General features: G+C 44.5%; 1 protein-coding gene across 6 annotated transcripts in view; it reads left to right on the forward strand.

Annotated features, from left to right (window-relative positions):
• Positions 1 to 27,258, forward strand: part of NBR1 (NBR1 autophagy cargo receptor) — a 32,584-nt gene that overhangs the window by 3,468 nt on the left and 1,858 nt on the right. For 2 of the 6 annotated variants that reach the window (XM_082706218.1, XM_082706217.1), the window contains exons 2-20: positions 1,847 to 1,957; positions 5,406 to 5,468; positions 6,767 to 6,785; positions 8,062 to 8,084; positions 11,437 to 11,628; positions 12,089 to 12,166; positions 12,631 to 12,845; positions 13,330 to 13,497; positions 13,782 to 13,991; positions 16,745 to 16,904; positions 16,998 to 17,288; positions 18,450 to 18,599; positions 19,276 to 19,351; positions 19,997 to 20,107; positions 20,340 to 20,504; positions 21,563 to 21,980; positions 22,797 to 22,891; positions 23,556 to 23,613; positions 24,465 to 24,573. In XM_082706218.1, the coding sequence (XP_082562344.1) occupies positions 1,856 to 1,957; positions 5,406 to 5,468; positions 6,767 to 6,785; positions 8,062 to 8,084; positions 11,437 to 11,628; positions 12,089 to 12,166; positions 12,631 to 12,845; positions 13,330 to 13,497; positions 13,782 to 13,991; positions 16,745 to 16,904; positions 16,998 to 17,288; positions 18,450 to 18,599; positions 19,276 to 19,351; positions 19,997 to 20,107; positions 20,340 to 20,504; positions 21,563 to 21,980; positions 22,797 to 22,891; positions 23,556 to 23,613; positions 24,465 to 24,573 (2,703 nt within the window). In that variant the 5' untranslated portion in view covers positions 1,847 to 1,855. The remainder of the gene's footprint in view (positions 1 to 1,846; positions 1,958 to 5,405; positions 5,469 to 6,766; positions 6,786 to 8,061; positions 8,085 to 11,436; positions 11,629 to 12,088; positions 12,167 to 12,630; positions 12,846 to 13,329; positions 13,498 to 13,781; positions 13,992 to 16,744; positions 16,905 to 16,997; positions 17,289 to 18,449; positions 18,600 to 19,275; positions 19,352 to 19,996; positions 20,108 to 20,339; positions 20,505 to 21,562; positions 21,981 to 22,796; positions 22,892 to 23,555; positions 23,614 to 24,464; positions 24,574 to 27,258) is intronic. The other 4 variants (XM_082706220.1, XM_082706219.1, XM_082706221.1 and 1 more) reach the window with 3 other exon arrangements.

Genomic DNA, 27,258 nt, shown 5'->3' on the forward strand with positions numbered 1-27,258 from the left:
TCCAATAGGGATCAGATATTGCTATAATAAGATTAGTCCTGTGTTGATGATAATTACGGAAGATAACTGATGGGTCCTTAGGGGTTCATTATATATTAATCTTTATATATATTTAAAGTTTCCCATAATACTTTTTTTTTTTTAATAAGATTGCTATAGTTAGTTTAAAGCAGTTGACTCCTGTCACTCTGTATTGGGGGAATTGGGTGGGGGCAGTATGGAAGTAAAATGAAATGAGGGTAGCCTTGAGTTTCCTAATTATATGTCAGTTATTCTGCTTTTATATATGAAATTCTCCATAAAAGAAAAGAAAGTGAAACTACTAAAAAAAAAAAAAAAAACATGAACTTGGATGAAAGGTGTTGACTGCTACCCCGGTGTAATTTCTTAGCTAGTATTTTGTCCTCTAAATTGTTAAACCTGATATAATAGAGAACCTGGGTTGCTCAATTTAGGAAAGGCTGCTTTTCCAAGAAAAAATGTAGAATGTCACTTTTGAGTTAGGAGAATGTAAATTCCCTGAGGGTAGAGACCTATATGGGTTTTACTGTTCTGTCCTACTACTAGCAGATACTGGTAGTCTCTATTGACTTAACTAATCATATTAAGTCTCATAAAATCCAGAAGGATTTTGCAAAATGTTAGATGGTTTCTGTGGGTGTGGCCAAAATTTACACTGTCTAAGCAAACTTTTATCAGTGAGATTTGGGGGTGCCTGGGTTGGGCCTCTGACTCTTTGATATCAGCTCAGATCATGGTCTTGGGGTCATGGGATTGGTGGGACTCTGCACTTAGTGGGGAGTCTTCTCTTCCTCTGCCTTTCACACTGCTCATGTGCACTCTCTCTTTCGAAAATAAATAAATCTTTTTAAAAAGCACACACAAAGGGGCACCTGGATGGCTCAATTGGGTGAGCATCCGACTCTTGGTTTCGGCTGCTGTCGTGATCTCGGACTCCGGGGATCAAGCCCTACATCGGGCTCTGTGCTCAGCACAGTCTGCTTCTCTCTCTCCTCTGACCACACCCCGCCCCAACTTTGCTCGCTCTCAAGTAAATAAATAAATAAATAAAAATCTTAAAGAAAAAACAGAATAGTGAGATGTGTTTTATGCAACCCACCAGATTATAAATAGCTGAAGAGGGCGCCTGGGTGGCTCAGTCAGTTAAGTGTCTGCCTTTAGCTAAGGTCATGATCTCAGGGTCCTGGATCCTGCTCCTCCCTCTCCTTCCTGCTCATGTACTCACTCTGCCTCTCTTTTGGTCTCTCAGGTAAATAAGTAAGATCTTTTAAATAGATAGTATTAGAGCAGAGACCCTGTCTTACTCACTGTCGTGTCTTCCTGGCCTTGCCTATATTAGGTCTTTTTTTTTTGTTTTTTAAGATTTTATTTATTTATTTGGCAGACAGAGATCACAAGTAGGCAGAGAGGCAGGCAGAGAGAGAGGAGGAAGCAGGCTCCCTGCTGAGCAGAGAGCCCGATGCGGGGCTTGATCCCAGATCCCTGGGATCATGACCTGAGCCGAAAGCAGAGGCTTTAACCCACTGAGCCACCCATGGGCCCCACCTGAATTAGGTCTTTACAAGCTTTGTTGAGTGATTATTTATACAGTTTATTATTATTTTTTAAAGATATTTATTTATTTATTTGACAGATCACAAGTAGGCAGAGAGACAGGCAGAGACAGAGGGGGAAGCAGGCTCCCTGCTGAGCAGAGAGCCCAAGGCGAGGCTTGATCCCCAGGACCCTGAGATCATAACTGAGCCACCCAGGTGCCCCCATTTATGCAGTTTATAGAACCGGCCCTAATGTGTGTTCTCTCTCTTCCCCATCCTCTCTGCTCTAGCCCCACACCATGGAACCACAGGTTACTCTAAATGTGACTTTTAAAAATGAAACTCAAAGCTTTCTGGTTTCCGATCCAGAAAATACAACTTGGGCTGATGTGGAAGCTATGGTGAGTGTTACTTTGTTTCTCCCTCCTTTAAGTGTAATTTTTTCAAGACCGCTATTTTTAGCTCTGTTGTTTCATAGCTGTCCTATTTGCCTTTTTCTAGGCCTTTTGGAAAATTACTTTTTACGGGGATTAAGTATTCATATGGCTGTGCACCACTGTCACCACCACCAGCACCAGGGCACAAATTCTTTAATTTGCAGTTATAACTTTAAAAAGCTGTTAATTTTATGGGGCGCCTGGGTGGCTCAGTGGGTTAAAGCGTCTGCCTTCGGCTCAGATCATGATCCTAGGGTCCTGGGATCGAGCCCCGCATCGGGCTCTCTGCTCAGCAGGGAGCCTGCTTCCTCCTCTCTCTCTCTGCCTGCCTCTCTGCCTACTTGTGATCTCTGTCTGTCAAAAAATAAATAAAATATTTTTTAAAAATAAAAAAAAATAAAAAGCTGTTAATTTTAGAAACAGCATGAGGAATGAATTGGTGCAGGTCCTACCCTTTCCAGGCCCCAGCTAAATGTTCTCCTGCCTGAGCAGCTATGTCACTGTGGTTGTGAAGCACCACGGATGTGACCTAACGTTTTGCAAGCTGATGGTTCTTATTGCTAGGGCAGAGGTCGAGTACCTAAAAGTTGAGCAGTGGGGCACCTGGGTGGCTCAGCTGGTTAAGCGTCCGACTTCTGAACTCAGCTTAGGTTTTGATCTCGGTGTAGTGAGTTCGAGCCCTGCTTGGGGCTCCACACTGGGCATGGATCCTACTTAAAATTTTTTTAGCAGAAAAAACTTCCACAGGTGCTTAGCTGCTTACCTATTTTTATGTTGTCAATGCCTTTCCTCCTCTTGGTTTGCCCTTTGTACTCTTCTGTTTTTGTTTGGTTTGCAATAGCGAATGTTTTACTTCCTGTGCAGCTGTGTTTATCCAGCGAACCCTTTGGTAAAAACTTGCTTTTATTTGGTCATGTGGTATGATAACTAAGAAGGAAAAAAAAAATAGTAGGGTGACTTCACAAGATGATCTGATCTAGTTCTCTGTTTTCCAGCAAATACTTCTTCATACTGTCCTAAACAGGTGGTTAACCAGAAAGTTGGGTCTGTTTGTGAAGTGATCTAAAAATCAAATATAGTTAGTGTTCTTTTTCCAGTAGTTAAATGAGCTTGATAGCTTGCCTTTTTTCTTTACTGTAAATTTTAAATTATAAAAGGGTAATAGGTGCCCATTATAAGAAGTTAAACAATCCAAACATACAAAAAGAAAAAGTTACTATCTTTCTACTCTTTCCATCCACTATTCCCACCTCTTTGGGATAACCAGTGTTAAAAGCCCTGTATATACTTAAGACAGTTTTCATGTTCATACAGATTTCGTCCTAGGGTCATATTATAAACATAATTTTGCAGCATGCTTTCCCCCCCAGCAGTTTTATTACAGACAGTTCTCAATCAATAAATAAGGGTCCGCACTCATCATTTTTAAAGGTATGGATTGTCCGTAGTATTTTGGTTTTATGATACCATAATTTAACTGTTTCTTACTGAAAGATTGTATTTGTTTTGTTTTGTTTTGTTTTGTTTTGTTTTTTTTTAAAGATTTTTTTAATTTATTTACTTGACAGAGAAAGATCACAAGTAGGCAGAGAGGCAGGCAGAGAGAGAGAGAGGAGGAAGCAGACTCCCTGCCGAGCAGAGAGCCCAATGCGGGACTCGATCCCAGGACCCTGAGATCATGACCTGAGCCGAAGGCAGCGGCTTAACCCACTGAGCCACCCAGGCGCCCAGTTTTGTTTTGTTTTAATTGAGGTATAACTGCCCTATAACATTATCTAGATTTCAGGTATATGGCATAACAATTCTGTGTATTTATATATTGCGAAATGATCATAAGTCCAGCTAACATCCAACACCACACATAGTGACAGTTATTTTTCTTGTGATGAGAATTTTAAGATCTGTGCTCTTAGCAGTTTTCCGATATACAGCAAGGTGTATACGCCAGTGTATAGCACCATGCTATACATTACATCTCCAGGACTGACTTGTTTTATAACTGAAGTTTGTACCTTTTGACCACCTTCACCCATTTCATCCACCTCCCACCCCCACCTCTGGCAACCACCAGTGTGTTATCTGTATCTTTGAGTTCATTTTTATTTCACTTACTCAGTGCCCCCAAGGCGAAATAGGTTTTTTTGTTGTTTTGCTTTTTACCTTTGTATAATAAACTACAGGAGAGATCTCTTTGTCTATAAAACTTGCGTACTATTCTGTAGGATGGTTTCCTAAAGAGAGATTAATGGGTCACAATGCGTGTAAGTTTCAATTTTAATAGATGCTGCCATGTGCTTTGCAGAACAACTGTAGCACCTTATAGAAATGCATGACAAGGAGCCCCTGAGGTATAGAGCATCTGCCTCCCACTCCGGTCTTGATCCCAGGGTCCTGGGATCAAGTCCCACATCAGGCTCCTTGCTTAATAGGGAAACTGCTTCCCCCTCTGCCAGCCGCTGCCCTGGCTTATATGCTCTGTATCTCTCTCTCAAATAAATAGAATCTTTAAAAAATAAATAAAAGAGGGATGTCTGGGTGGCTCAGTTGGTTGAGCAGCTGCCTTTGGCTCAGGTCATGATCCCAGGGTCCTGGGATCAAGTCCCACATGGGGCTCACTGCTCAGCGAGGGGAGCCTTCCTCTACCTCTCCTTCTGCACCTGCTCCTGTGTGCTCGCTCTCTCTCTCTCTCTCTCCCTTTCTCTGTTTCAAATAAATAAACAAAACCTTTTAAAAATAAGTCAATAAATAGATGACAATGCCCTGAATTTTTGACAACGTTGGATATCACAGCTTTAAATTTTCTTTACCATTCTGTTGAGATGACATCTCATTGCTTAAATTAGCATTGTTCTGACTACCATTAAGTTTGAACATCTTTTCATATATTTGTTGGGCTCATGTGATTTCCCTTGTATGAAATCTCTATATAATTTTGCCCCCTTTTACCTGGGTTGTTAATCTTAACAATTAGCAGGGGCGCCTGGGTGGCTCAGTGGGTTAAAGCCTCTGCCTTCAGCTCGGGTTGTGGTCTCAGGGTCCTGGGATCGGGCCCCACATCAGGCTCCCTGTTCAGCGGGGAGCCTGCTTCCCCCTCTCTGCCTGCCTCTTTGCCTACTTGTGATCTCTCTCTCTGTCAAATAAACAAAATCTTTAAAAAAATCTTAAAAATTAGCAGTTTTGCAGATGGTCTTTGTGTATTGCAGATAATAAATAACCCTTTGTTTTGAGTTGTAAATACTCAACTATTCTTTGTTCTTTTACTTTGTTCATGGTTTTTTTCTTTTATGCCTTTTAAATGTTTAATTTTTATGTATTGAAATATACCCATCCTTTCTTTTGTGACTCCTGGGTTTCTGTTAACAACCTGCCTTTTTGATACCTTGATCATATAGCATGTACATTTCATTTGCAGGTAAAAGTTTCATTTGATCTGACCACTATTCAAATAAAATACCTGGATGAGGAAAATGAAGAGGTAAGTATATGATGATACCCATGGGCAGCTGTTCAGAAAACAGATCTTATTTCTCAAGAGTGATTGTGAATCGAAAAGTTCAGACTAGTGTTTTTTCATTGTGTAGTAGTTTAAATGTACTTGATAATCGCATGTTCTGAGCTGACGGTGGCATCTGAGATGGAATTGAGAAATAAGGAAGCAACATTGAAGAAGGAAATTTGAGAGAGAACTTTTAAAACTATATAGTGATATAGTTGAAATATACCACAAGCCACCATTTAGTTTATGGTAAACCTTTATTGAGTGGTTACGTGTCAGACTAATAACAATACTGTGCGTTAAGTGTTAGTTATTATCTTTTACCCATGAGGAAACAGGCCCAGAGAACCTAAGTGACTTGCCCAGAAGCACAGAAGCTTGGAAATAGTGGAGTTAGGGGTTCATTCCATACCTTCTGCCTCCAGAGCCCAGGCTATTAACCACTATAAATGCTGCCTCTTAATGTACCTGAAATAAAAGGAGGGTATAGAAATTAAGCAATAAAAGTCATTAATTGAGGCGCCTGGGTGGCTCAGTGGGTTAAAGCCTCTGCCTTCGGCTCAGGTCATGATCTCAGGGTCCTGGGATTGAGCCCCGCATCAGGCCGTCTGCTCAGCAGGGCAAGGAGCCTGCTTCCCTGCCCCCCTCTCCCTGCCTCTCTCCCTACTTGTGATCTCTGTCTGTCAGATAAACTCTCTTTTTAAAAAGTCCTTAATTGGGGCGCCTGGGTGGCTCAGTGGGTTAAGCCGCTGCCTTCGGCTCAGGTCATGATCCCAGGGTCCTGGGATCGAGCCCCGCATTGGGCTCTCTGCTCAGCAGGGAGCCTGCTTTCTCCTCTCTCTCTGCCTGCCTCTCTGCCTGCTTGTGATCTCTCTCTGTCAAATAAATAAATAAAATCTTTAAAAAAAAAAAAAGTCCTTAATTATTATTATTTTTTTTTTAAAGATTTTATTTATTTATTTGACAGAGAGATATCACAAGTAGGCAGAGAAGCAGACAGAGAGAGAGGAAGGGAAGCAGGCTCCCTGCTGAGCAGAGAGCCTGATGCGGGACTCGATCCCAGGACCCTGAGATCGTGACCTGAGCCGAAGGCAGTGGCTTAACACACTGAGCCACCCAGGCGCCCAAGTCCTTAATTATTATTCACAATTAGTTCATGATACTGGAAAAGCCCCCAGTCTGAGATTGTGCATCTTACCTGCGAGGCTGGTCCTAGCGACAAAAATGTTCATTTGACAGGAAGTTTATAATTCACTGTTGCTTTTGTCTTTTTACAGGTATCCATTAATAGTCAAGGTGAGTTCTTGAGAGAACCTGTTCAGCTTTATTTAAAAGCTTTAGTCTATTCTTGAGTCTATACATTTCCATTTACACTCAGATATTGCTGCAGTGTTTACTTTAGAGTGGAATTTAGTATACAGTAAGTTGACATCTCGTTCACTCCGCCTGGACCTTAGTTACATAGCAAATTTCTATTTTGTAGCAGTTTTTTGTGTATAGATTAGTGCCTTAGATTGGACCCTGAGGACAGCTTTAATGAAGGTTCTCTTAACATTTAAGACACTAATCTTCTGAAAATATGCCTCGCCTTCAAACATACAACTCCATTCTCCTGGTGTTGCCTTTGTCCCTGATGTGGTACATATATTACTGTCAGCTTACAAACATAAAGTGGTATTTCCAGAACTTATTTATAAGATGGCTAGTTGTTCAGAGATTAGAGCACCTTTTTCCCTGGAACAATGTTCTATATGAAGGTCAGGGTTCCAGACTAGCTCCCCACCAAGCTTATTTTAACCAGCTCTAACGATAGTTAATGATGATAATTTTATTGTGCTTTGCTTTATTGTGCTTTGAAGATACTGCCTTTTTTTCCCCCACAAATTGAAGGTTTACGGCAACCCTGCCTCACTTTCTCCAAATGCATTTGCTCAGTCTGTGTGTCCCATTTTGCTAATTCTCTCATTATTTCAAACTTTTTCATTGTTATATGATATATATTATTATGATCTGTGACCTGTAATTATGATTTGTTAAATGCCTGGATGATAATTAGCGTTTTTTAGCAGTAAAGAATTTTTTTAAATTAAGGTATGTACTTTTATTTTTAAGGCATAATGCTCTTACACACTTAATAGATTGCAAATAGTAGAAACATAATTTTTATATGCACTGGGAAACAAAAAAATTCATTTGACTTGGTTTTTTTGCAAGTGGTCTGGAACCAAACCGGCAATATGTTGAGGTCTCTCTGCATTAACACTACCCATAAACTCCCTTGCGTCCTGAGCATCACTAAACCTAGTGTGAAGCAGCTGGGTTGAGGTTTCATAGCTGGAAGGCTCCAGTAGTAAAGAGAGGAGGATGTGAGAGAGAGAGAACTAATCTACAAATAGTTACTGTTTGCAGTGGGATGGGAGGGGAGTTTGTCAGCCAAAAGGTAGCAGCTGCTCCTGTATAAGGATTGTAAGCAGGAAATTCTTAAAAGTCAGGATTGGCAGTACTTAAATAGAATCTTTTGGGATGGTGAAGAAATATCACAGTGTCTGTTCTTTGTTCTTTGTCTTTTTAGGAGAGTATGAAGAAGCACTTAAGGTAATGGTCATTTCATCTTACTTTCTTTTAAAAATACTTCTTGGGCGCCTGGGTGGCTCAGTGGGTTAAGCCGCTGCCTTCGGCTCAGGTCATGATTTCAGAGTCCTGGGATGGAGTCCCGCATTGGGCTGTCTGCTCGGCGGGGAGCCTGCTTCTTCCTCTCTCTCTCTTTGCCTGCTTCTCTGCCTACTTGTGATCTCTCTCTGTCAAATAAATAAATAAAATCTTTAAAAATACTTCTTGACTAGGGATGCCTGGGTGGCTCAGTCCGTTAGGCAGCTGCCTTTGGCTCAGGTCATGATCCCAGAGTCCTGGGATTGGGCTCCCTGCTCTGTGGGGAGCCTGCTTCCCCCTCTCCACCTCCCCCTGCTCATGCTCTCTACCTCTCTTTCCTGCAGAGAAATAAATAAATAAATAAAATCTTGGGGGAAAAACATTTATTGACTAAAACTAGAACCTGAACTCCGGTAGCCATGGGCAGAAACTAATGCAACACAGCAGAACTGATTTTTAGAGTGTGACGAGTGGGACATACCCCTCAGCAAAAGGCAGCTCCTGTTATTAAAGGTTCTTTCTAGTTACTGTTCTTCTCATTTCTGGTCTTGGTATAACCATTGTAGCATTTAAAAATACAAAGGGGGCACCTAGGTGGCTCATTCGTTGGGTGTCTGACTCTTGATCTCAGCTCAGGTCTTGATTTCAGGGTTATGGATTCAAGCCCCTCACTGGAGACTCCACGGTGGGTGCAGAGCCTACTTAAAATTAGAGTTAAAAAAATAAAAATAACTCTGTGAAATGATGCTTTCTGGTTCACACTTTTCATCTCCTGACTTTACCTTGTTTCCTCTAGAATGTTATAGAATAATGCAGGAGACTTTAAGGTACAAACTATTGAGTTCACTATCTTGCTTGTCAGTAATAATTTAAAGCTTTCCTCAAGGTCAGTTCTTTAAGGTGTGCCCAGCTGTCCCTTCATTACCACCTTTGTGATTAAGATTGACTATCTTTTATGAACTTCTAAATCATGACTAAACTTTTTTCCATAATCACTTTTGGTCTAGGGAGGGAAAGGCAAGATTTTTTTTTTTTTTTTTTTTTTTTTAAGTGGGCTTCACGCCCATTGTGGAGCCCAAGGAAGGGCTTGAACTCACAATCAAGACCTGAGCTGAGATCAGAAATCAGTGCTTAACTGACTGAGCCACCCAGGTGCCCCAAGGCAAGATGTTTTTAAACTGGGAGCTGGATTTACCCTTTTTGTTGCCTGGTGGAAATTGCCATTGTGGGTGCCGCTGGATTCAATAGTTTGGCCAGTCTTGGTTTTTAATTCACAAATCCTTATTTACCAGATAGTTTCTTGATTTTGGACATTCAGGCCCCACCCTGGTTTCTCTTAGCTGAGATACTCATTTCTTAGCAATCTCACGCTTCACAGTTTCCTTCTTCCCAGTTTTCATGTGGTCTTCTATTTCCTCTTTGCTTTTTTTTTTTTTTTTAAAGAGCATGCAGGGGAGCAAGGGGGTAGGGCAGAAGGAGAGAGAGAATCTTAAGCAGGCTCCCTGCCCAGCATAGAGCCCAACGTGGGGCTTGATCTCACAACCCTGAGATCATGTCCAGAGCCAAAATCAGGAATTGGACACTTAACTGACTGAGCTACCCAGGTGTGCCCCATTTCCTCTTTGTTTTTAAGCTGTTGTAAGGACTTGTCTCCCACACCCTTTCACCTTTGTCCAACTCCTCCTGGCTTTTCTCTTGCCCTGTTCTCAGAAGTTTCACTAAAAAACAAAAAAAGCCTATGGTCTTCAAAACTATTCTTTCCCATAATCACTGTTTACATAGTCAGAAATCTCGGACTTCAGGGGGTGCCTGGGTGGTTCGGTTGGTTCAGTGTCTGCCTTTGGCTCACGTCGTAATCTCGGGGTCGTGGGATCGAACCCCACATAGGCCCTGCAGAACAAGGAGTCTCCTCACTGCCTCCCACCCCCACACTTGTGCTTGAGTGCGTGCTCTAGTTTTCTCTCTCTCTCTCAAATAAAATCTTAAAAAAAAACCTCAGACCTTGAGAGTCTAGATGTTGTTATAAGCCTGTCCTGTCTCAGGAAGCAAGACTTTGTAATATACATTTTTACATAGTACTTGCTATATGATATTTAAGATCCCATGTTTATATTTTGACACATTGCATTATAGTCATTTCTTGAGCAGTTTTTTCCACAGACTGTACCATACATTTTACTACCAGCTTTTTGGCTTATGGTCTAGAATAGAGGCTGTCAAAGCAGCCAGTGGGCTAGCCATATGTTTTTATAAATAAAGTTTTATAGGAACCTAGCTATACCTATTACATAGTGTCTGTGGCTGCTTTTGTGCAGACTTGAGAGGAAAACTGTATGGCCTGGAAGCCTAAAATATTTATTATATGGCCCTTTAAGAAAATTTCCTGATCTCTGATCTTAAAATAATACCTTTCAAGTTTTTTGCCATAGAATGCTATTTTGCTATTTTTAAATGGAAGCTTAAGTCTGATGTGTAAAAATAGATGAAAAAACAGTTCTTGTCACTGGGTGACAAATGGGGAGATCCAGAAACTGATGGACTTGACCTCTAATCTCTTCTTGGACACTGTAGTACCTTCATGGAACCTTAAATGTTCCCTGAAGTAGAGTTTTCAACATAGGATTTTTAAGAAGGTACTCTTCAAAAAGAGATAACCACTCCAGCATGCTTTCCAAAACACTATTCGGATGGAAAAATAAATGCTTAGGGCACCTGGGTGACTCAGTTGGTTAAGGGACTGCCTTCAGCTCAGGTCATGATCCTGGGGTCCTGGGATCAAGTCCCACATCGGGCTCTCTGCTCAGCAAGGAGTCTGTTTCTCCCTCTGACCTTCTCCCCTCTCATGCTCTCTCTCTCAAGTAAATACATAAAATCTTTTTTTTTTTTTAATTTTTTTAAAGAAAAAAAAATAAACAATTATAGGCTATAACTTTAAGTTTGGGTTGTGGTAGTCTGGGATTGACATTTTTTGAAAAGTTGAGATTACAATCCATAACTGGGGTCATAACATAAAAACCTGTTCAACAGAAAAGTAGTAACCCAGTTAATGAGAACATCTCACCTAATAAAGCGCTATCCTAAACCTATTGTATTTTTGATAATAAAACCATTCCTGATTAACATACTGAACAAAAAACAGGATGACTGTTAACACTGTCATTAGATTTGATAAAATAAAGGTAAATCCTAATATTTTCAGCATAAATCATCGTATCCCTTCTGTTTAGATGTCTTTGAGTTTTCATTTGGGAAAGGAGAATCACACAGTATGTTTTAATTTTATAATGTGTCCTCTCAGATGGCAGTTAAGCAGGGAAACCTACTCCAGATGCAAGTCCACGAAGGCTCCCGTATCGACGAAGCCCCGGCGCCAGCAGTACCAGAAAAACGGCCTGTCATGAGGGCAGGGAAGAAGCCACTTGCATATTACTCATCACTGGTGAGGGTCTTAGGATCAGACATGAAGACCCCAGAGGAGCCTGCAGCACAGGTATGAAGGGAATGGACCTGTCTGCAGTTTTCCTAGCCTTGCGTCTCTTGGTGGTGTAACATTTGAACTGTCCCTTGGAGATTGGGCAGTTACTGTGCCCATCTCTGCCTGACTTTTGGAAACGGGTAACTAGTCCTGGAGAAAGGGGCAGGAGGGTGATATAGAGACTTTGTTTTCTGTTTATACTTTTTCATGTTCTTTATTGGGGTTTTTTTGACCATTCATTTATATTATTTGACAAAAGAAACCTCAGAGTACTACATTTTGGGAAAATTATTTTAAACAAGGGCGCCTGGCTGGCTCAGTTGGTAGAAGATGCAACTCTTGATCTCAGGGTTGTGAGTTCAAGCCCCATATTGGGTATAGAAATTACTTAAAAAAAAAAAAAAGTCCTTTTTGAAAAAAAAAATCTTAGGGGAAAAAAGCAGCGTCCAAGATCTTGGGTTATATTTCTTTGCAGCAGTTTCCACTTGCTCCACGTGATGCAGACCAGCCTCAAGACAAGCCCCCAGACTGGTTCACAAGCTACCTGGAGACAGTGAGTGTTCTCTCTGGTATGGGTTTTAGCAGCCATTGGAGTGTGGGAGAAAGCTGAACCCAGAGGTCTGCTGCCTCTGACGCAGGGGAATGAAGAGGGATAGCTAATCATTTCCAGACTGGAGCAGTTCCAGTCCAGAAACCTCCTCACTTCTACAGGGATGTATCAGAAAAAGAGGGAGCCTAATTCTAAGTTGAGGGAAAGGGACAAGTCTCTGTGCTTGAGAAGGAAGAGGTTAAAATTTACTCATCAAAATGATTTCTTAGTATCCCCTTTGAACCAGTGTACATGTGGAAAGAGTAGACGTTTTGCTACATTTCTGTCCATTTGTTCAGTAGCTACTAGCTGATTATGATGTTCTTATACCAGAGACAGGGAGATGTCTGGTCTGTTTGACATCTTCAGGTTTTTTTCCCAGTGTTGGAACTGAGGTTTTTTCCCCTATTTTCTGCTCTGTATTCTAGTTCAGAGAACAAGTGGTTAAAGAAACGGTTGAGAAACTTGAACAGAAATTACACGAGAAGCTAGTCCTCCAGAACCCATCCCTGGGTTCCTGTCCATCAGAAGTCTCAATGCCCATTTCAGAGGAAACACTGTTTTTGCCAGAAAACCAGTTCAACTGGCACATTGCTTGCAACAGTTGCCAAAGGAGTATTGTTGGTGTGCGCTACCAGTGCAGGTGAGCCATCCCTTCAGAGCAGAGCTTTTAGAAGACCCCTGAACAGGGCTTCCTGGCATCCTGGAGTGGTATCGGGAAACTGGGCATACGTACCTCTGATGGTGCGCATAGCAGCTCTAGACTGGAAACAAGCTGTTCATCACCCATGAGAAATACTCTTGAAAGGGTAACCATTCAGACTGTTGATGTGTTCAGATACACACTTGAACTAACAGAGGCAAAGTTATGTTCCCCCAAAACAAAATTATATCTGCAGGAATTATCTCCCTGTTCCACATGCGTTCCTATCTTGCTTCCTCCCATAGATTTTCCTTTGAAATGGATACATGTTAAGTGCTGTTGCCTTCATTTTATTAATAAGAAACTTGAGACAGGGCATGGCCAGGTGACAGGCTCTGGTTACCACCTCGCTGGTAGAACAGCCAGTATGGAAGTCGGTCTCCTCTCTCACTCCCTCTGGTACTTCCCATGCTTTTCCCCACAGCCTGTGCCCATCTTACAACATCTGTGAAGATTGTGAATCGGGGCCGTACGCGCATGACTCCAACCACATCCTGCTGAAGTTGCGGAGACCTGTGGTGGGTTCGTCTGAAGCCTTCTCTCATCCGAGGTTCCCCGCCCCTCGTCTCCCTGCTGCTCTGGAACAAGCCAGGTAAAGCAATAAGTACATGGGAGCCTTGTTCTCGGAAGGGCATCTTGGTTGTGGTGTTGGGGCACGAATTACAGGACCTCAGACAGTCTCCATAGTTCCTGCGCGTTTCCAGTTAGTGTGTGACAACGGGGACCGTGAGCTGAAGCTAATGAGACAGAAATGAGAACTGTAGGAAGACATTAAGCTAGAAGCTGGCACTGATGGAGGCTACAAGGGGCTCAAATAAGCTTCAAGATTGTTTATGAGGTTTTTTTTTTTTAAACTTTTCATTTGTTACCTCACAGGCTCCAGAAACAGGTCGACAAAAATTTTCTTAAGGCAGAAAAGCAAAGGTTGCGAGCTGAAAAGAAACAGCGAAAGGCAGAGGTCAAGGAACTCAAAAAGCAGCTTAAGCTCCACAGGAAGATTCATCTGTGGAGTTCCATCCACGGACTGCAGAGCCCCAGGTCCCCTTTGGGCCGACCCGAGAGCCTGCTGCAGTCACACACTCTGATGTAAGTGCTGGGCCAGGGTGGGCACCAGAGCTGGCGATCCAGCCAGCCAAAACCGGGTCATTAACCAGGTTTTCTCATACCTACCGGCAGTTCCTAACACCCAAACTGTTCGAGCTTCCATCTTAGTGGCACCGGGTGGCTCAGACAAGTTAAGCACCCAGCTTTGTCTCAGGTCATGATCTCTGGGTCTTGAGATCAAGCCCCGAGTCAGACCTCCGAGCTCAGTGGGGGGTCTGATGAAATTTCTCTCTCCCTCTCTGCATACTCGCTAGCATGCACATTATCTCTCTGCCTCTCACTCAGATAAATCTTAATAATAATTAGGGGTGCCTGGGTAGCCCAGTTGTGAAGTGTCTGCCTTTGGCTTAGGTCATGATCCTAGAATCCTGGGATCAAGCCCTTCATTGGGCTCCCTGTTTGCTGGGGAGCCTGTTTCTCCCTCTCCTGCTCTGCCTACTTGTGTTTCCTCTCTCGCTGTCTCTCTCTTTCTGTCACATAGATGAATAAAAATCTCTAATTTAAAAAAGAAAAGGAGGGCGCCTGGGTGGCTCAGTGGGTTAAAGCCTCTGCCTTCAGCTCAGGTCATGATCTCAGAGTCCTGGGATCGAGCCCCACATCGGGCTCTCTGCTCAGTGGGGAGCCTGCTTCCCCTCCCCTCTGCCTGCCTCTCTGCCTACTTATGAGCTGTCTCTGTCAAATAAATAAATAAAATCTTTTAAAAAAAGAAAAAAGAAAAGGGATTAAAACTTCCCATTCTCTGGTCCCAGCATTCTTAAAGGGTGGTTTGTAGTCATTGTTGACAGAGCAGCCAGTAAGGTTCCAGACTGGCTGGTAGGACCTCTCTTAAGTGGAGGCAGTTGGGATTTGAAGAGCCTGACTCTGTAGTTCTTATATTTATGGATGCTTATCCTCACCATGGCTCTTCATTTCAGGAGTAAGATTTTATTTTTAACTAACCTTCACACCCAACATAGGGCCCAAATTTACAACCCAGAGATCAGGAGTCGCCAGCCAGGTACTCCAAATCTGTCTTGTTTTTTTATTTTTACTTATTAAGATTTATTTGTTTATGGGGCGCCTCAGTGGCTCAGTCAGTTAAGCGTCTGACTTTAACTCAGGTCATGATCTTGGGGTCCTGGGATGGAGCCCCCTGTCGGGCTTTGTGCTCAGTGTGGTGTCTGTTTCTCCCTCTCCGTCTGCCTCCCCCCCCATCCACCCACTCATGCATTCTTGCACACTGTTTCTCTCTCAGATAAACAAAATTGATTTTTATTTGTTTATTTGAGAGAGAGAGTGTGGGGTGGGGTGGAGGGAGAGAATCTCCAGCAGACTCCACACTGAGCATGGAGCTCAGCGCGGAGCTCGATCCCACAACCCTGAGATGACCTAAGCTGAAATCAGGAGTTGGACGCCCAACCAGCTGAGTCACTCAGGAACCCCTCTGTCTTGATCTTTCAAAAATGTTATTAGTAGGGGCGCCTGGGTGGCTCAGTGGCTTAAGCCGCTGCCTTCGGCTCGGGTCATGATCTCAGAGTCCTGGGATCGAGCCCCGCATCGGGCTCTCTGCTCCGCAGGGAGCCTGCTTCCCTCTCTCTCTCTCTCTGCCTGCCTCTCTGCCTACTTGTGATCTCTGTCTGTCAAATAAATAAATAAATAAATCTTTTAAAAAAAAAAAAAAATGTTATTAGTAGGGGCGCCTAGGTGGCTCAGTTGGTTAAGCAACTGCCTTTGGCTCAGGTCACGGTCCCGGAGTCCCAGGATCGAGTCCCGCATCAGGCTCCCAACTCCATGGGGAGTCTACTTATCTCTCTGACCTTTTCGCCTCTCATGCTCTCTTTCAAATAAATAAATAAAATCTTTAAAAAAAAAAATGTTATTAGTTTTTTTTTTTAAGATTTTTAAGTAGTCTGGGACGCCTGGGTGGCTCAGTTGGTTAAGCAGCTGCCTTCGGCTCAGGTCATGATCCCAGCGTCCTGGGATCGAGTCCCACATCGGGCTCCTTGCTCCGCAGGGAGTCTGCTTCTCCCTCTGACTCTGCCTTCCACTCTGTCTGCCTGTGCTCGCTCTCCCTCTGAAAAATAAATAAATAAAATCTTAAAAAAAAAAAAAAAAAAAGATTTTTAAGTAGTCTGTACCCCCAATGTCGGACTCAAACTTAACTCCTAGATAAAGAGTCACGTGCTACACTGACTGAGCTGCCCAGGTGCCTCCTGTTAGTACTTTTTTTTTTTTTTTAAGATTTTATTTATTTATTTGACAGAGATCACAAGTAGGCAGAGAGGCAGGCAGAGAGAGAGGGGAAAGCAGGCTCCTTGCCGGGCAGAGAGCCCGATGTGGGGCTTGATCCCAGGACTTGGAGATCATGACCTGAGCCGAAGGCAGAGTCTTACACCACTGAGCCACCCAGGTGCCCCCTGTTAGTATTATTTTTGAGGAAAATGCATTAGTACGGTAAGAGTCACTCTCAGGGATGCCTGGATGGCTGAGTTAAGCATTTGCCTTCCACTCAGGTCATGATCCCAGAGTCCTGGGATAGAGTCCCACATCAGGCTCTATGCTCAGCAGGGAGCCTGCTTCTCCCTCTGCCTCTTCTGCCTGCCGCTCTCTGTGCTTCTGCTTGCTCGTGCTCTCTGACAAAAAACAAATAATCTTTAAAAAAAAAAAAAAAGTTACTCTCAGCCTCTTGAATCATGTGTTAGATATTCAGAAGCCGTTGTACCCAACACAAGTGACTATCTGAATTTTCTGTTCAGGCTCCCTTTGCAGCCATGTGCCCCAGTTATGCCGACCCTCAGTGCAGCATTTGTGGATGAGAATTTGCCCGATGGGACTCACCTTCAGCCAGGAACCAAGTTTATCAAGCACTGGAGGATGAAAAATACAGGAAATGTCAAGTGGAGTGGAGACACAAAGGTATTTTTTTCCCCCACAGACTGAAGCTGGGATGACCTAAAGTGACAGTGCTCAGCTGACAAGCTTGCTTTCTCTTGTCCCTGTTCTTTTCAGCTCAAGTTCATGTGGGGAAACCTAACTTTGGCTTCTACAGAAAAGAAGGACGTTTTGGTTCCCTGCCTGAAGGCCGGCCATGTGGGGGTTGTGTCTGTGGAGTTCATCGCCCCAGCCTTGGAGGGAACGTACACTTCCCATTGGCGTCTTTCTCACAAAGGACAGCAGTTCGGGCCTCGGGTCTGGTGCAGTATCATAGTGGATCCTTTCCCCTCCACAGAGGGCCCTGAGAACATTGAAAAGGGCATGATTGGCTCAAGCAAAGCTGATGAGCTCACCTGCCAGCAAGAGGTGAGCGCTGGAAGGGGAGACTAACGCTGCAGCAGCCTGCACAGACTGGCCGCTCCTCCCCCTCACACCAGTGTGCTTGTCCTGGGCCCATTCCTCAGGCTTTGCTGGCATGTCCTTAGGATCTTGGTGCAGGCATCCCTCAGTGCTTTTTTATCTCTTCATAGTGATGTTTGGCCAGCCTCTCTGCTATCTGTGGGAAGACAGGCCTGCTTGGCCTGTTGAATGGCAAGACCGATGGCTTTGCTCCTTAACGATCACCTCTCCTAAACTTTCCATGCCTGTGTTCCCTAACTGCTAATGAAGTCTTGCCCTTGTTTTCAGTTGGTATAGTTTTGTTTTTTGTTTTTTGTTTTTAAGATACTTCCCTTCATTAGTGGGGCACTGTCCCCCTTCCCCACCCACCCCCAGATGGTAGAGTACAGTTTTTAGAGCATTTTACTGCTTAGATTCAGTTAACCAAAGTTAATGCCATCCTTTTGACAGTAGTTACTATGGTTACTCTAACTTGTTATTAAAGGAAGCTGGGTGAAGGGGGTAATAAGTGAACACTCTGGGATTTTTTGCAACTTATCTGTAAATCTAAAATGATCTGGAAACAAGTTGATTTTTTTTTTTTTAAGATTTTATTTATTTATTTATTTGAGAGACAATGAGTGAGAGGGAGCATGAGAGAGGAGAAGGTCAGAGGGAGAAGCAGACTCCCTGAGGAGCTGGGAGCCCGATGCAGGACTCGATCCTGGAAGTCTGGGATCATGACCTGAGCTGAAGGCAGTTGCTCAACCCACTGAGCCACCCAGGCGCCCCAGATCTGGAAACAAGTTTTAAAACACATAGACGGGGCGCCTGGGTGGCTCAGTGGGTTAAGCCACTGCCTTCGGCTCAGGTCATGATCTCAGGGTCCTGGGATCGAGTCCCGCATCGGGCTCTCTGCTCAGCAGGGAGCCTGCTTCCTCCTTTCTCTCTCTCTGCCTGCCTCTCTGCCTACTTGTAATCTCTCTCTGTCAAATAAATAAATAAAATCTTAAAAAAAATAAAATAAAATAAAAAAATAAAACACATAGACGTGCAGCAGTGTTTTGATATTTAGGGAGGCAGCTGTCAGTTGACCTTTTGTTCATTTGAGTGCCTAAAACCCTTTGTCCCGATGGTTTTTCTGTATAGGAGACTTTTCTTCTGGCTAAAGAAGAAATTCAGCTTGATGAAGCAACTAAGCAGACCAAAGGGACAGGAACCTCCATTCCACAAAAGACAAAAAATGTTGCTAATGAGAGGGAGCTCTACATCCCATCCGTGGACCTTCTGACTGCCCAGGTAGAAGACTGAGCACTTTGGGGAGCTAGGGACAGAAGGCAGTGGGGAGTCCTTACCCTGTTGACAAGAAGGTGGTATAGGGGGCGCCTGGGTGGCTCAGTGGGTTGGGCCGCTGCCTTCGGCTCAGGTCATGATCTCAGGGTCCTGGGATCGAGTCCCGCATCGGGCTCTCTGCTTAGCGGGGAGCCTGCTTCCTCCTCTCTTTCTCTCTGCCTGCCTCTCTGCCTACTTGTGATCTCTGTCTGTCAAATAAAATAAATAAAATCTTTAAAAAAAAAAGAAGGTGGTATAGGCACAGACAGTGCTCAGAGAGTCAGAGATCTGCCTGCCCACAGTAGCAAGGAAGATCAGTAATGGAAGCATATTTCTAAATGTTTCTTCTCTGCATCGGAAACTCACTCTCGGGCTTCCCCACAGCTTCCCTTTAGTTGCCTCTGCGTTTCTGCTTTTCGGGTTCACTTTCACTCCCACTGCCTTTTCTTTCTTTCCTGCCACTTGGTTATTTGGACATCTAGTTCCCGCTTCACTCTTCTTGATTTCACCTGATTGAGGGGAGGCATGAATTTGAACAGAGTCCAGGAAGGTGTGGAGCTGTGTGGCCTGCAAGTGCCCTCGAGACAAAACCTGGCTCCAGCATCCGCTGCAAGTCGCCTAATGTTGCCCTTTTTGTCCTCAGGACCTGCTGTCCTTTGAGCTGTTGGATATAAACATTGTCCAAGAGTTGGAGAGAGTGCCCCACAATACTCCCGTAGGTAAGAATGTCATTCCACCCAGGTCATTCATTTTATTAATAAGACAACAAAAGTGTCACACCCTAGACCCTGGTAGTGAGAATCTCTTCTGAGGAACTGCACGGCAAAGATTTCTCCTACAGTGTGACATTAAAACTGCACCCGTGGGTCCATTTTCCTCCTTTTCCCTATTGTCTGTCAGAGTCAACAATACATGTTTGTGCAAGGCTTCTGTGCCGTAAAGGGACCCTTGAGAAGCCTGGCTGGCTCGTTCATATGGCTCTTGGTCTTGGGGTTGTGAGTTTGAGCCTCATGTTCGTGTAGGGCTTACTTAAAATCTTTGATAGCAGGGGGATGGGGGTCCTTCTCCATTTTTCTCTAAATGTTTATCCTTTATGTTCCTGGTTCTGTGTCTTAGCCATGGTTTCTCAGGCCAGACGACTGATCCTTCTTGCATTCATTGATCTGAGGTACTTGCACACCTCATGGTCTGGAGGAATTCTTTATAACAGGCCTTGAAACCTACCTAGGTTTACTTCAGCCCTGCAGGAGGCAAGAAGCCTGTGAGCTATTGCTTCTAGACACTGATCGTTAAAGATGTATTGCCTTTTTTTTTTTTTTTTTTTTTTTTTTTTGGTTGATGGTTCTTCTTTTTTCATTCTCCAGATATGACCCCCTGCATGTCTCCTCTGCCACATGACAATCCTTTAATAGAGAAGCCAGGCTTGGGGCAGATACAGGAAGAGAGCGAAGGGGCGGGATTTAAAGTGCTTCCTGGTAAGGGGTTCATTATTTGTCTGATGTTTGCGTTGTCCCCTCCTGTATTACACCATACTCCTTCCTATACTTACAATTAGCATGTTCTTGGGTTATCTGTAGCCTCTCCATTTTCTGAAGTCTCCTCACCTTCCCATGGGCCTGATAGCGTCTGTTCTTGGCTTGGAATTCTCACGGGTATGTGGCTTCAGGAAGCCCCTCAACAGCAACAGGCAGGGTTCATGTCTTTCAGATTCCACAACCTCAGTGAAGAGGAAGGCTCAGAACAGTGCCTCAGTGGAAGAAGCAGAAGTTGACCTGAGTGGGACCCAATTCGTGTGTGAGACCGTAATCCGATCGCTTACCTTGGACGCTGCCCCGGATCACAACCCACCTTGCAGACAGAAGTCCGTGCACAGTGAGTGTCCCTGAGGTCCCCCAGCTAGCAGGGCAGTGTGTGAATTGTGACTGCCGGACCTGAGGGGGAAAAAGGGCTCCTCTTACTGAGAGTGGCGGTTGGTGGTTTCTTTTTTTTCTTTTTTTTTTTTTTTTAAGATTTTTATTTATTTATTTGATAGACAGAGATCACAAGTAGGCAGAGAGACAGGCAGAGAGAGAGAGAGAGGAGGAAGCAGGCTCCCTGCCTAGCAGAGAGCCCCATGTGGGGCTCCATCCCAGGATACTGGGATCATGACCCAAGCCAAAGGCAGAGACTTTAACCCGCTGAGCCACCCAGGTGTCCCTGGCCTATGCTTTTAAATACAGTTTGTCTCCCTCTTGTTTTCAAGATACACACTCATTTCCCCGTCCACCCCACAGACTTAGGTACAAATGCATAACAAAAAATGTTTGTAGTAGTTATCTCTGATAGAATTATAGGGTGTTTTTTTTTCTCCTCATCCTTGTTTTCCCAGTTTTCTGCCATGACTGTTCATTACTTAGCAGAGGAAAGTAGGCATATGCAGTACTTACCACCTGACATTTTCTGTTGCTGTAGCACCATTAGCTAATATATCAGTTTTGATTCGTCTTTAAGATTCATGGTACTCAGGGGCGCCTGGGTGGCTTAGTCGTTAAGCATCTGCCTTCGGCTCAGGTCATGATTTCAGGGTCCTGGGATCCAGCCCCGTGTCATGCTCCCTGCTCTGCGGGAAGCCTGATTCTCCCTCTCCCGTTCCCCCTGCTTGTGTTGCCTCTCTCGTTGTGTGTGTCTGTCAAATAAATAAATAAAAAATCTTTAAAGAAAAAAAATTCATGGCACTTCTCAGAAGCCTTGGTGTTTCTCTTTACCTCATGAGCTTCAGTTCTTCTGGCTTTGCCTGGGCTTCAGACTTAGAATGTGGCCATTGGTGGTTCTAGCGGCAGCCCTTTCCCTCTGGGCATCCCCCTCCTCTGGCTCAAGGCCTTATCAGGTAAGGGTAGCACTGGGAGCTGCTTTTAGCTTATAGCTTAAAATGAACTGCTTCCATCCTTCAGTGAAATTTGCCTCCCCTGAAGAAGGACCACTTGGAGATGAGCAGGAGGAGACTGTCCATAGCGCCAAAGAAGCTGTTGTGGAGGAGGAGGACGACGAGGAGGAGGAAGAGGAGGACGAGCTCAAAGATGAAGTTCAGAGTCAGTCCTCTACTTCTTCAGAGGATTACATCATCATCCTGCCTGAGTGCTTTGACACCAGTCGCCCCCTGGGTGACTCCATGTACAGCTCTGCGCTCTCACAGCCGGGCCTGGAGCGAGGGGCTGAAGGCGAACCTGGGGTTGAGGCGGGGGAGAGACTCACTGGAGGGGAGAACCAGCTGCAGGAGCAGAGCATCAGTGACATCCTCATGACCTCACAGACTCTGGATACAGTGCCCCTCACGCCAGAGGTGGTGGGGCCTCCGCCCCAGCTGTCCAGGTACCATCCGCACCCCCCTCAGCCAGGCTCTTGTTCACAAGTGGAATAGGGAGGAAACAGCTCCATCTCAAAACCTGTTTTGTTGTTGTTGTTGTTTGTGAGCACGGGAGGAGACTTTTTCCCATAGGAAAGTCTGAATTTAGATGAATAAAAGTTGTATTTCCCAGAATTTGTGGATTCTGAATTTAAAGCTGTGCTTGTTTTTAATTATCTGAGCGTAGTCTGTCTACTTCTGTTTTGATCATTGAGAGCCAGTTTCTTGTTTGGTTTGGTTTTTTGCTTTTGCTGCCAAAACCCAGGTTCAAAGAGAGCCAGCGACAAATGTCGCTGAACGCCCCTTGCTCTGTTGATGCATGGGTAAAGACACCAGAATTCATTCTTCTGCTAACCCAAAGTACAAGAGAAAGCTTAACGTACTATGAAAAAAATATATTCTAAAACCGGAGAATAGTTACTTTTCATCATCTGATCCATGTGTGTCACTGTTCTCTCACGGTATGGCAGAGGATGGAGCCTTGACTAGGATTTATTTAGACCACTCTCTCGGGCAGCTAGACATTGCCCTTTAGCAGGACCATTTAATGGAGCAGGGAGTGACCTGACTCAAGCCGGGCTTTCTAGTTTGAGTGTGGCTAAGGAGGAGAACCACAGGTAGAATGAGCCCTTCCTGCCTGATCCCTGAATTCGGACATGAGGTCTGGGTCAGAAAAGGGAAGCCTTTGTAGAGAATCCGCCACAGCTGTGCTATGTGTCCTGTGTCTCCAGCGTTCCCACAGGTGCCTTTTCCACTGACTTTCGATATTGTCTTTCTGAAAGGAGCCCTCCTTGTACACAGCTGGATGGTTCCCCAGGATTGGATTTACCAGTTACCATACCTGAAGTTTCTTCAGTCCCCGATCAGATCAGAGGAGGTAACGACCAGAGCCTGAGCTTCATGTCTTTTTCTGTGCTCCTTTCTGATGAAACCAGGCATAAATAGGCACTCTGTCTTCCTGATTCGTGGCATTACTCAGAAACCTGCCCATCTCTTTTTTCTGTGGCCCTCCCTCACATTCTTTTCTGTCCTCTAGCTTCGTATTTATTAAGTGAGACCTCACAGAGGCAGGCACTGTGCTGCAGTGGCAAGAACACAGGGTTTGGAGCTAGACCAGTCTAGGTTCCAGGCCCAGCTCCCCCTTTCCTCACTGTGTGACCTTGAAGCGGTTCAGCACAGTCATAAAACCTGTGGGGCTGTTTTTTTAGCACCTTGAAGTTGTTAGTAGACCTTCAAAGTCACTTCCCACTCTTCATTTAAAAAAAAAAAAAAACTAAAAGTACTTAAAAATTAATAAATAAATTGGTGTGATAGCTTTATGGACTTAGTTTTTTGGAGTCAATGAACAGTTACCTTGCACTGCATTCTGGGCAGTTCCTCCTTATCACTTAAAACCATCTGCAAAATTTCCCAAATATTTTAAATAAATAAAAGCTGTGATCAGATTGCTGCTTGCCTCTCCAAAACTCGCCCCACTATGAGTTAAGAAACACTAGGCACTTGTGGATGCCACATCTAACCAATAGCTCTTTTGCTTTTAGAGCCCAGAGGCTCATCAGGACTTGTAAACAGCAGACAGAAGAGCTCTGACCACTCAAGGTAACTGGACCTTGTGCAGCCTCTTCTTCAGAAGCAGGTGGATATATATATATGCGAGTATTGCTTCTGCTTGCACAAGCTTCTCAAACCATGTGCCTCCAGAGGGCAGAGAAGGAGAGCCATCATTACTTCTTGTTCTTTCTTCTCCTGAAGCTTGTGAACAACACTGAACAGAGGGCTACAGTTACGTTTTAAGAGTGTTCACATTCCAGGGGTACCTGGCTGGCTTAGCCAGTATAGCGTATGACTCTTGATCCCAGGGTTGTGAGCTCGGCCCCACATTGGGTGTAGAGATAACTTGAAAAATAAAATCTTAAAAAAAAAAAGTTCACAGTCCAGACCAGTACTCTCAAATTTACCTCACCTTAGTACCAAAGAAGTCAGGAAGTCCAAGCCCACTGTGCGTCTTTGTAGTAGTTTCTTAAAAATGCCTGCCTCTCTGCTTCCAATCATCTCAGATCTATGGCAAGGTGGATTCCTCCCTACAGTGTCCAGAAAATCACATTTCCTTTGGAGGTGTGTCCTCTGAGATGATAATTAAGCAGACAGACTGCTAAATACCCTTTTTTTGCCCTTGACCACATAATAGTCAGTTGGGACAGAAAGCCAGTGTTCTACAGAAAGAGGAGTGTCTTTTCTGCATGCCCCTTAACCTTGCAGTAGAGCTGGACTCTACATCAAACCAAGGTTTTAGCCATAAAACTAATAGGAAAATGATCACATTCTCTTTTTTACATCTGACTTTTTTCCTCAGGGAAATCCATTTTCTTTCAAGGATTAGACCCCAGATTAGCTTGTAGGAGGCTAATGGTTTGTGTTTCTTAGGGAGATAATTTGGTTTTCCTCTCCAGGCACCACCACCATGGGAGCAGCATTGCCGGAGGACTCGTGAAGGGGGCTTTGTCTGTTGCTGCTTCTGCATACAAGGCCTTGTTTGCTGGGCCACCAGTCACTGCCCAGGTCAGTGTATGTTTCCTTTTCTTCGACCGAAGCCAAATCACTGGGAAAATGATGCTCCCTGCCTGGGCTGGAAAGTAGTATGGCATTCTGGCACTTTCTAGCTATAGGACTTTAGCCAAGTTACTTAAGGGAAGAAAGGAAAAAGACCTAATGTTTGTTGAGGACCTGTTACAAGTGGGGAACTCTTGCAAGTACGTGCTACAAGGTGAGGAAGACACCAGTCCTTGTCCAAAAGACAGTGGGACACAAGTAAGGTACATAGTTAGTGTAAGATCCTGCGCCAGTGTACTTGGGTGGAACACCTCGGCCACCCCTGCTGTGGGCCCCTCTGCGCGGCCAAAGAAGGCTTCCTGGTAGATGGCGCCTGAGCTGAGTTCTTAAGGACAAAATAAGTATGTGCCAGGAAAGGGGAATAGAGAGAGCATTGTGACAGAGACTAGCCAGTAAAAAGAGTTGGAAACGTGAGCCGGCAAGGTGAATTTGGGCTAGGAAGAGTAAGAAGAGAAAAGCCCAATTTATGTAGGTGGGGGTGCTGTGTTGAGTGGTTTAGGTGTTATTTTAAGACTTCTGGTGGGGGGAGGGGCAGTGAATGGGCCTTAGGAAAATGATTAACATCAGATTTGTGCCTAGTAAGGTAATTCCATAACCATGTGGAGGTTGGGGGAGCCCTAAAGAAATCCATTTGAGAACCCATGTGTAGATGGAAAAGAAGGGTAGAAGAGAAAGAGAAATGGCAGAACTTGGGAGACCATGATTAAGAGGCTAGAAAGAAGTCAAGGAGGAATCCTGAGTTTCTGGCTTTGGGCAGATAGTATCATTCACTAAGAGGGGATATCCAAGAAGAAGGATATATTTGGGCAGGAGGAGAAGAAAATTAGGTCCATTTTGGATGATGTGGAGTTGGAGGCACGTTACCCACAGTGCAGCTGGGCATGTTTCTGTGGCTCAGAGGAGTGATTTGGCCTGGTGGTCAAGTCCCCTGTATACACATTCCAGCAGAAACCACCTGATTCAGTGAGAGTTTCCCAGAAGAAAGGGTATAAAAGCAAGATGGAGCCTTTAAGAATCCAAGAAAGAGGGGCTCCTGTGTGGCTCAGTTGTTAAGCATCTGCCTTCGGCTCAGGTCATGATCCCAGGGTCCTGGGATCGAGCCCTGCATCTACTCCTGCTCCGCCAGAAGCCTGCTTCTCCCTCTCCCACTCCTCCGCTTGTGCTCCCTCTCTCACTGTGTCTCTCTCTGTCAAATAAATAAAATCTTAAAAAAAAAAATAGAATCCAGAAAAGAAGGGCCCAGGGGCCTGAGAAGTAGGAGGAAAATGTGCTGGATGGAGCTCAGGGAAGGGAACTTGAATGGGGAGGAAGGGCTAGAGCCCCCAGAGAACAGGGAGCAGGTGGAGAGGCCTCGGAGTATGCCTCATTCTCCAATAGCTGGAGCACAGAGGGAAAGAGCGAAAGCTGGGCCGCAGAAGGCAGAGCGAGATTGGTGTTTATACACTTGGCAGAGCCAGTAGCAAAGGAGGTTAACAGTCAAGAGGTGATACACAGGAGACTTCTGAGGTGATGAGAAATCACAAAATAGCAAGCAAAAGGATGTGTGGAGGGACGGTTCTGGAAAGGAGGATGATAGTTTATTCTGAAATAAGAGGGAAGAAGGGAACAGTGGAGTTAGGTATAAAGAGAAATGCCAGAGACTGTGTTGAATATGTATACACACTCTTGTCCTAATCCTCTCAACAACCCTTCCAAACGAGGTATTTTGTATCTGTTTCCTACACAAGAGAATTAATTGGTAGGATGGTAAGTAATTGGTAAGAGAGTAATCCAGGAAGGAAATCTTGCCGTTTGCAGCAACATGGTTGGAGCTAGAGGGTATATTATGCCAAGCGAAGAAAGTCAGAGAAAGACAAATACCATATGATTTCATTCATATGTGGAATTTAAGAAACAAAACAGAGGAGCATAGGGGAAGGGAAGGAAAACTAAAATAGGACAAAAACAGAGAAGGAGACAAACTATAAGAGACTCTTAACTCTAGGGAACAAACTGAGGGTTGATGGAGGGGAGGGGCGGGGCTGGGGTAACTGGGTGACAGGCACTAAGGAGGGCACGTGATGGAATGAGCAGTGGGTGTGATATGCAACTGACGGATCGCTGAACTCTACCCCTGAAACTAGTAATACACTATCTCTTAATTTAAAAAAAAAAAAAAAATGGTAATCCAAAGTGATAGGATTTAGGAAGGTTGTGTGTCCATGACAGGGCTTGGCTTAAAGAGGGAGGTAAAGGAGTGTTAGCTCCCTCTTTCGTGGATTGCTTCTGTTCTTTAAAAAGGGGGGGGGGATGCCAAGAAGGTTGCCCAAGATGTCATTTCACAAATAGTTTCTTGTTTAGCCCCTTTGCGTAGCTGACCCGGCTCTCCCGGTGACGTCTCTGCCCCTGCCTCCACTGGCCCCATCAGCACAGTTAGCTCTGTCTTCACAGAGTTTCCAGTACTTGCTTACATCTTTTCCTTTATCGGGCCAAAGGGCGGTTCCTGAGTTGCCCAGTTCTGGGTACAAACACGGGGAATCCAGAGGGGGGCCTTCCCAGCCCTCCCTCAGGTGGTGCGCGCGATGGTGGCAGGTGGACAGGAGTGGCCCCACCCTTGCGTTGAATTCCCTAATATTTTAAACAGATCTTGGAAAG

The sequence above is a fragment of the Mustela nivalis genome (assembly GCF_964662115.1).
Source record: "Mustela nivalis genome assembly, chromosome: 17".
Classification (NCBI taxonomy): Eukaryota; Metazoa; Chordata; class Mammalia; order Carnivora; family Mustelidae; genus Mustela; species Mustela nivalis.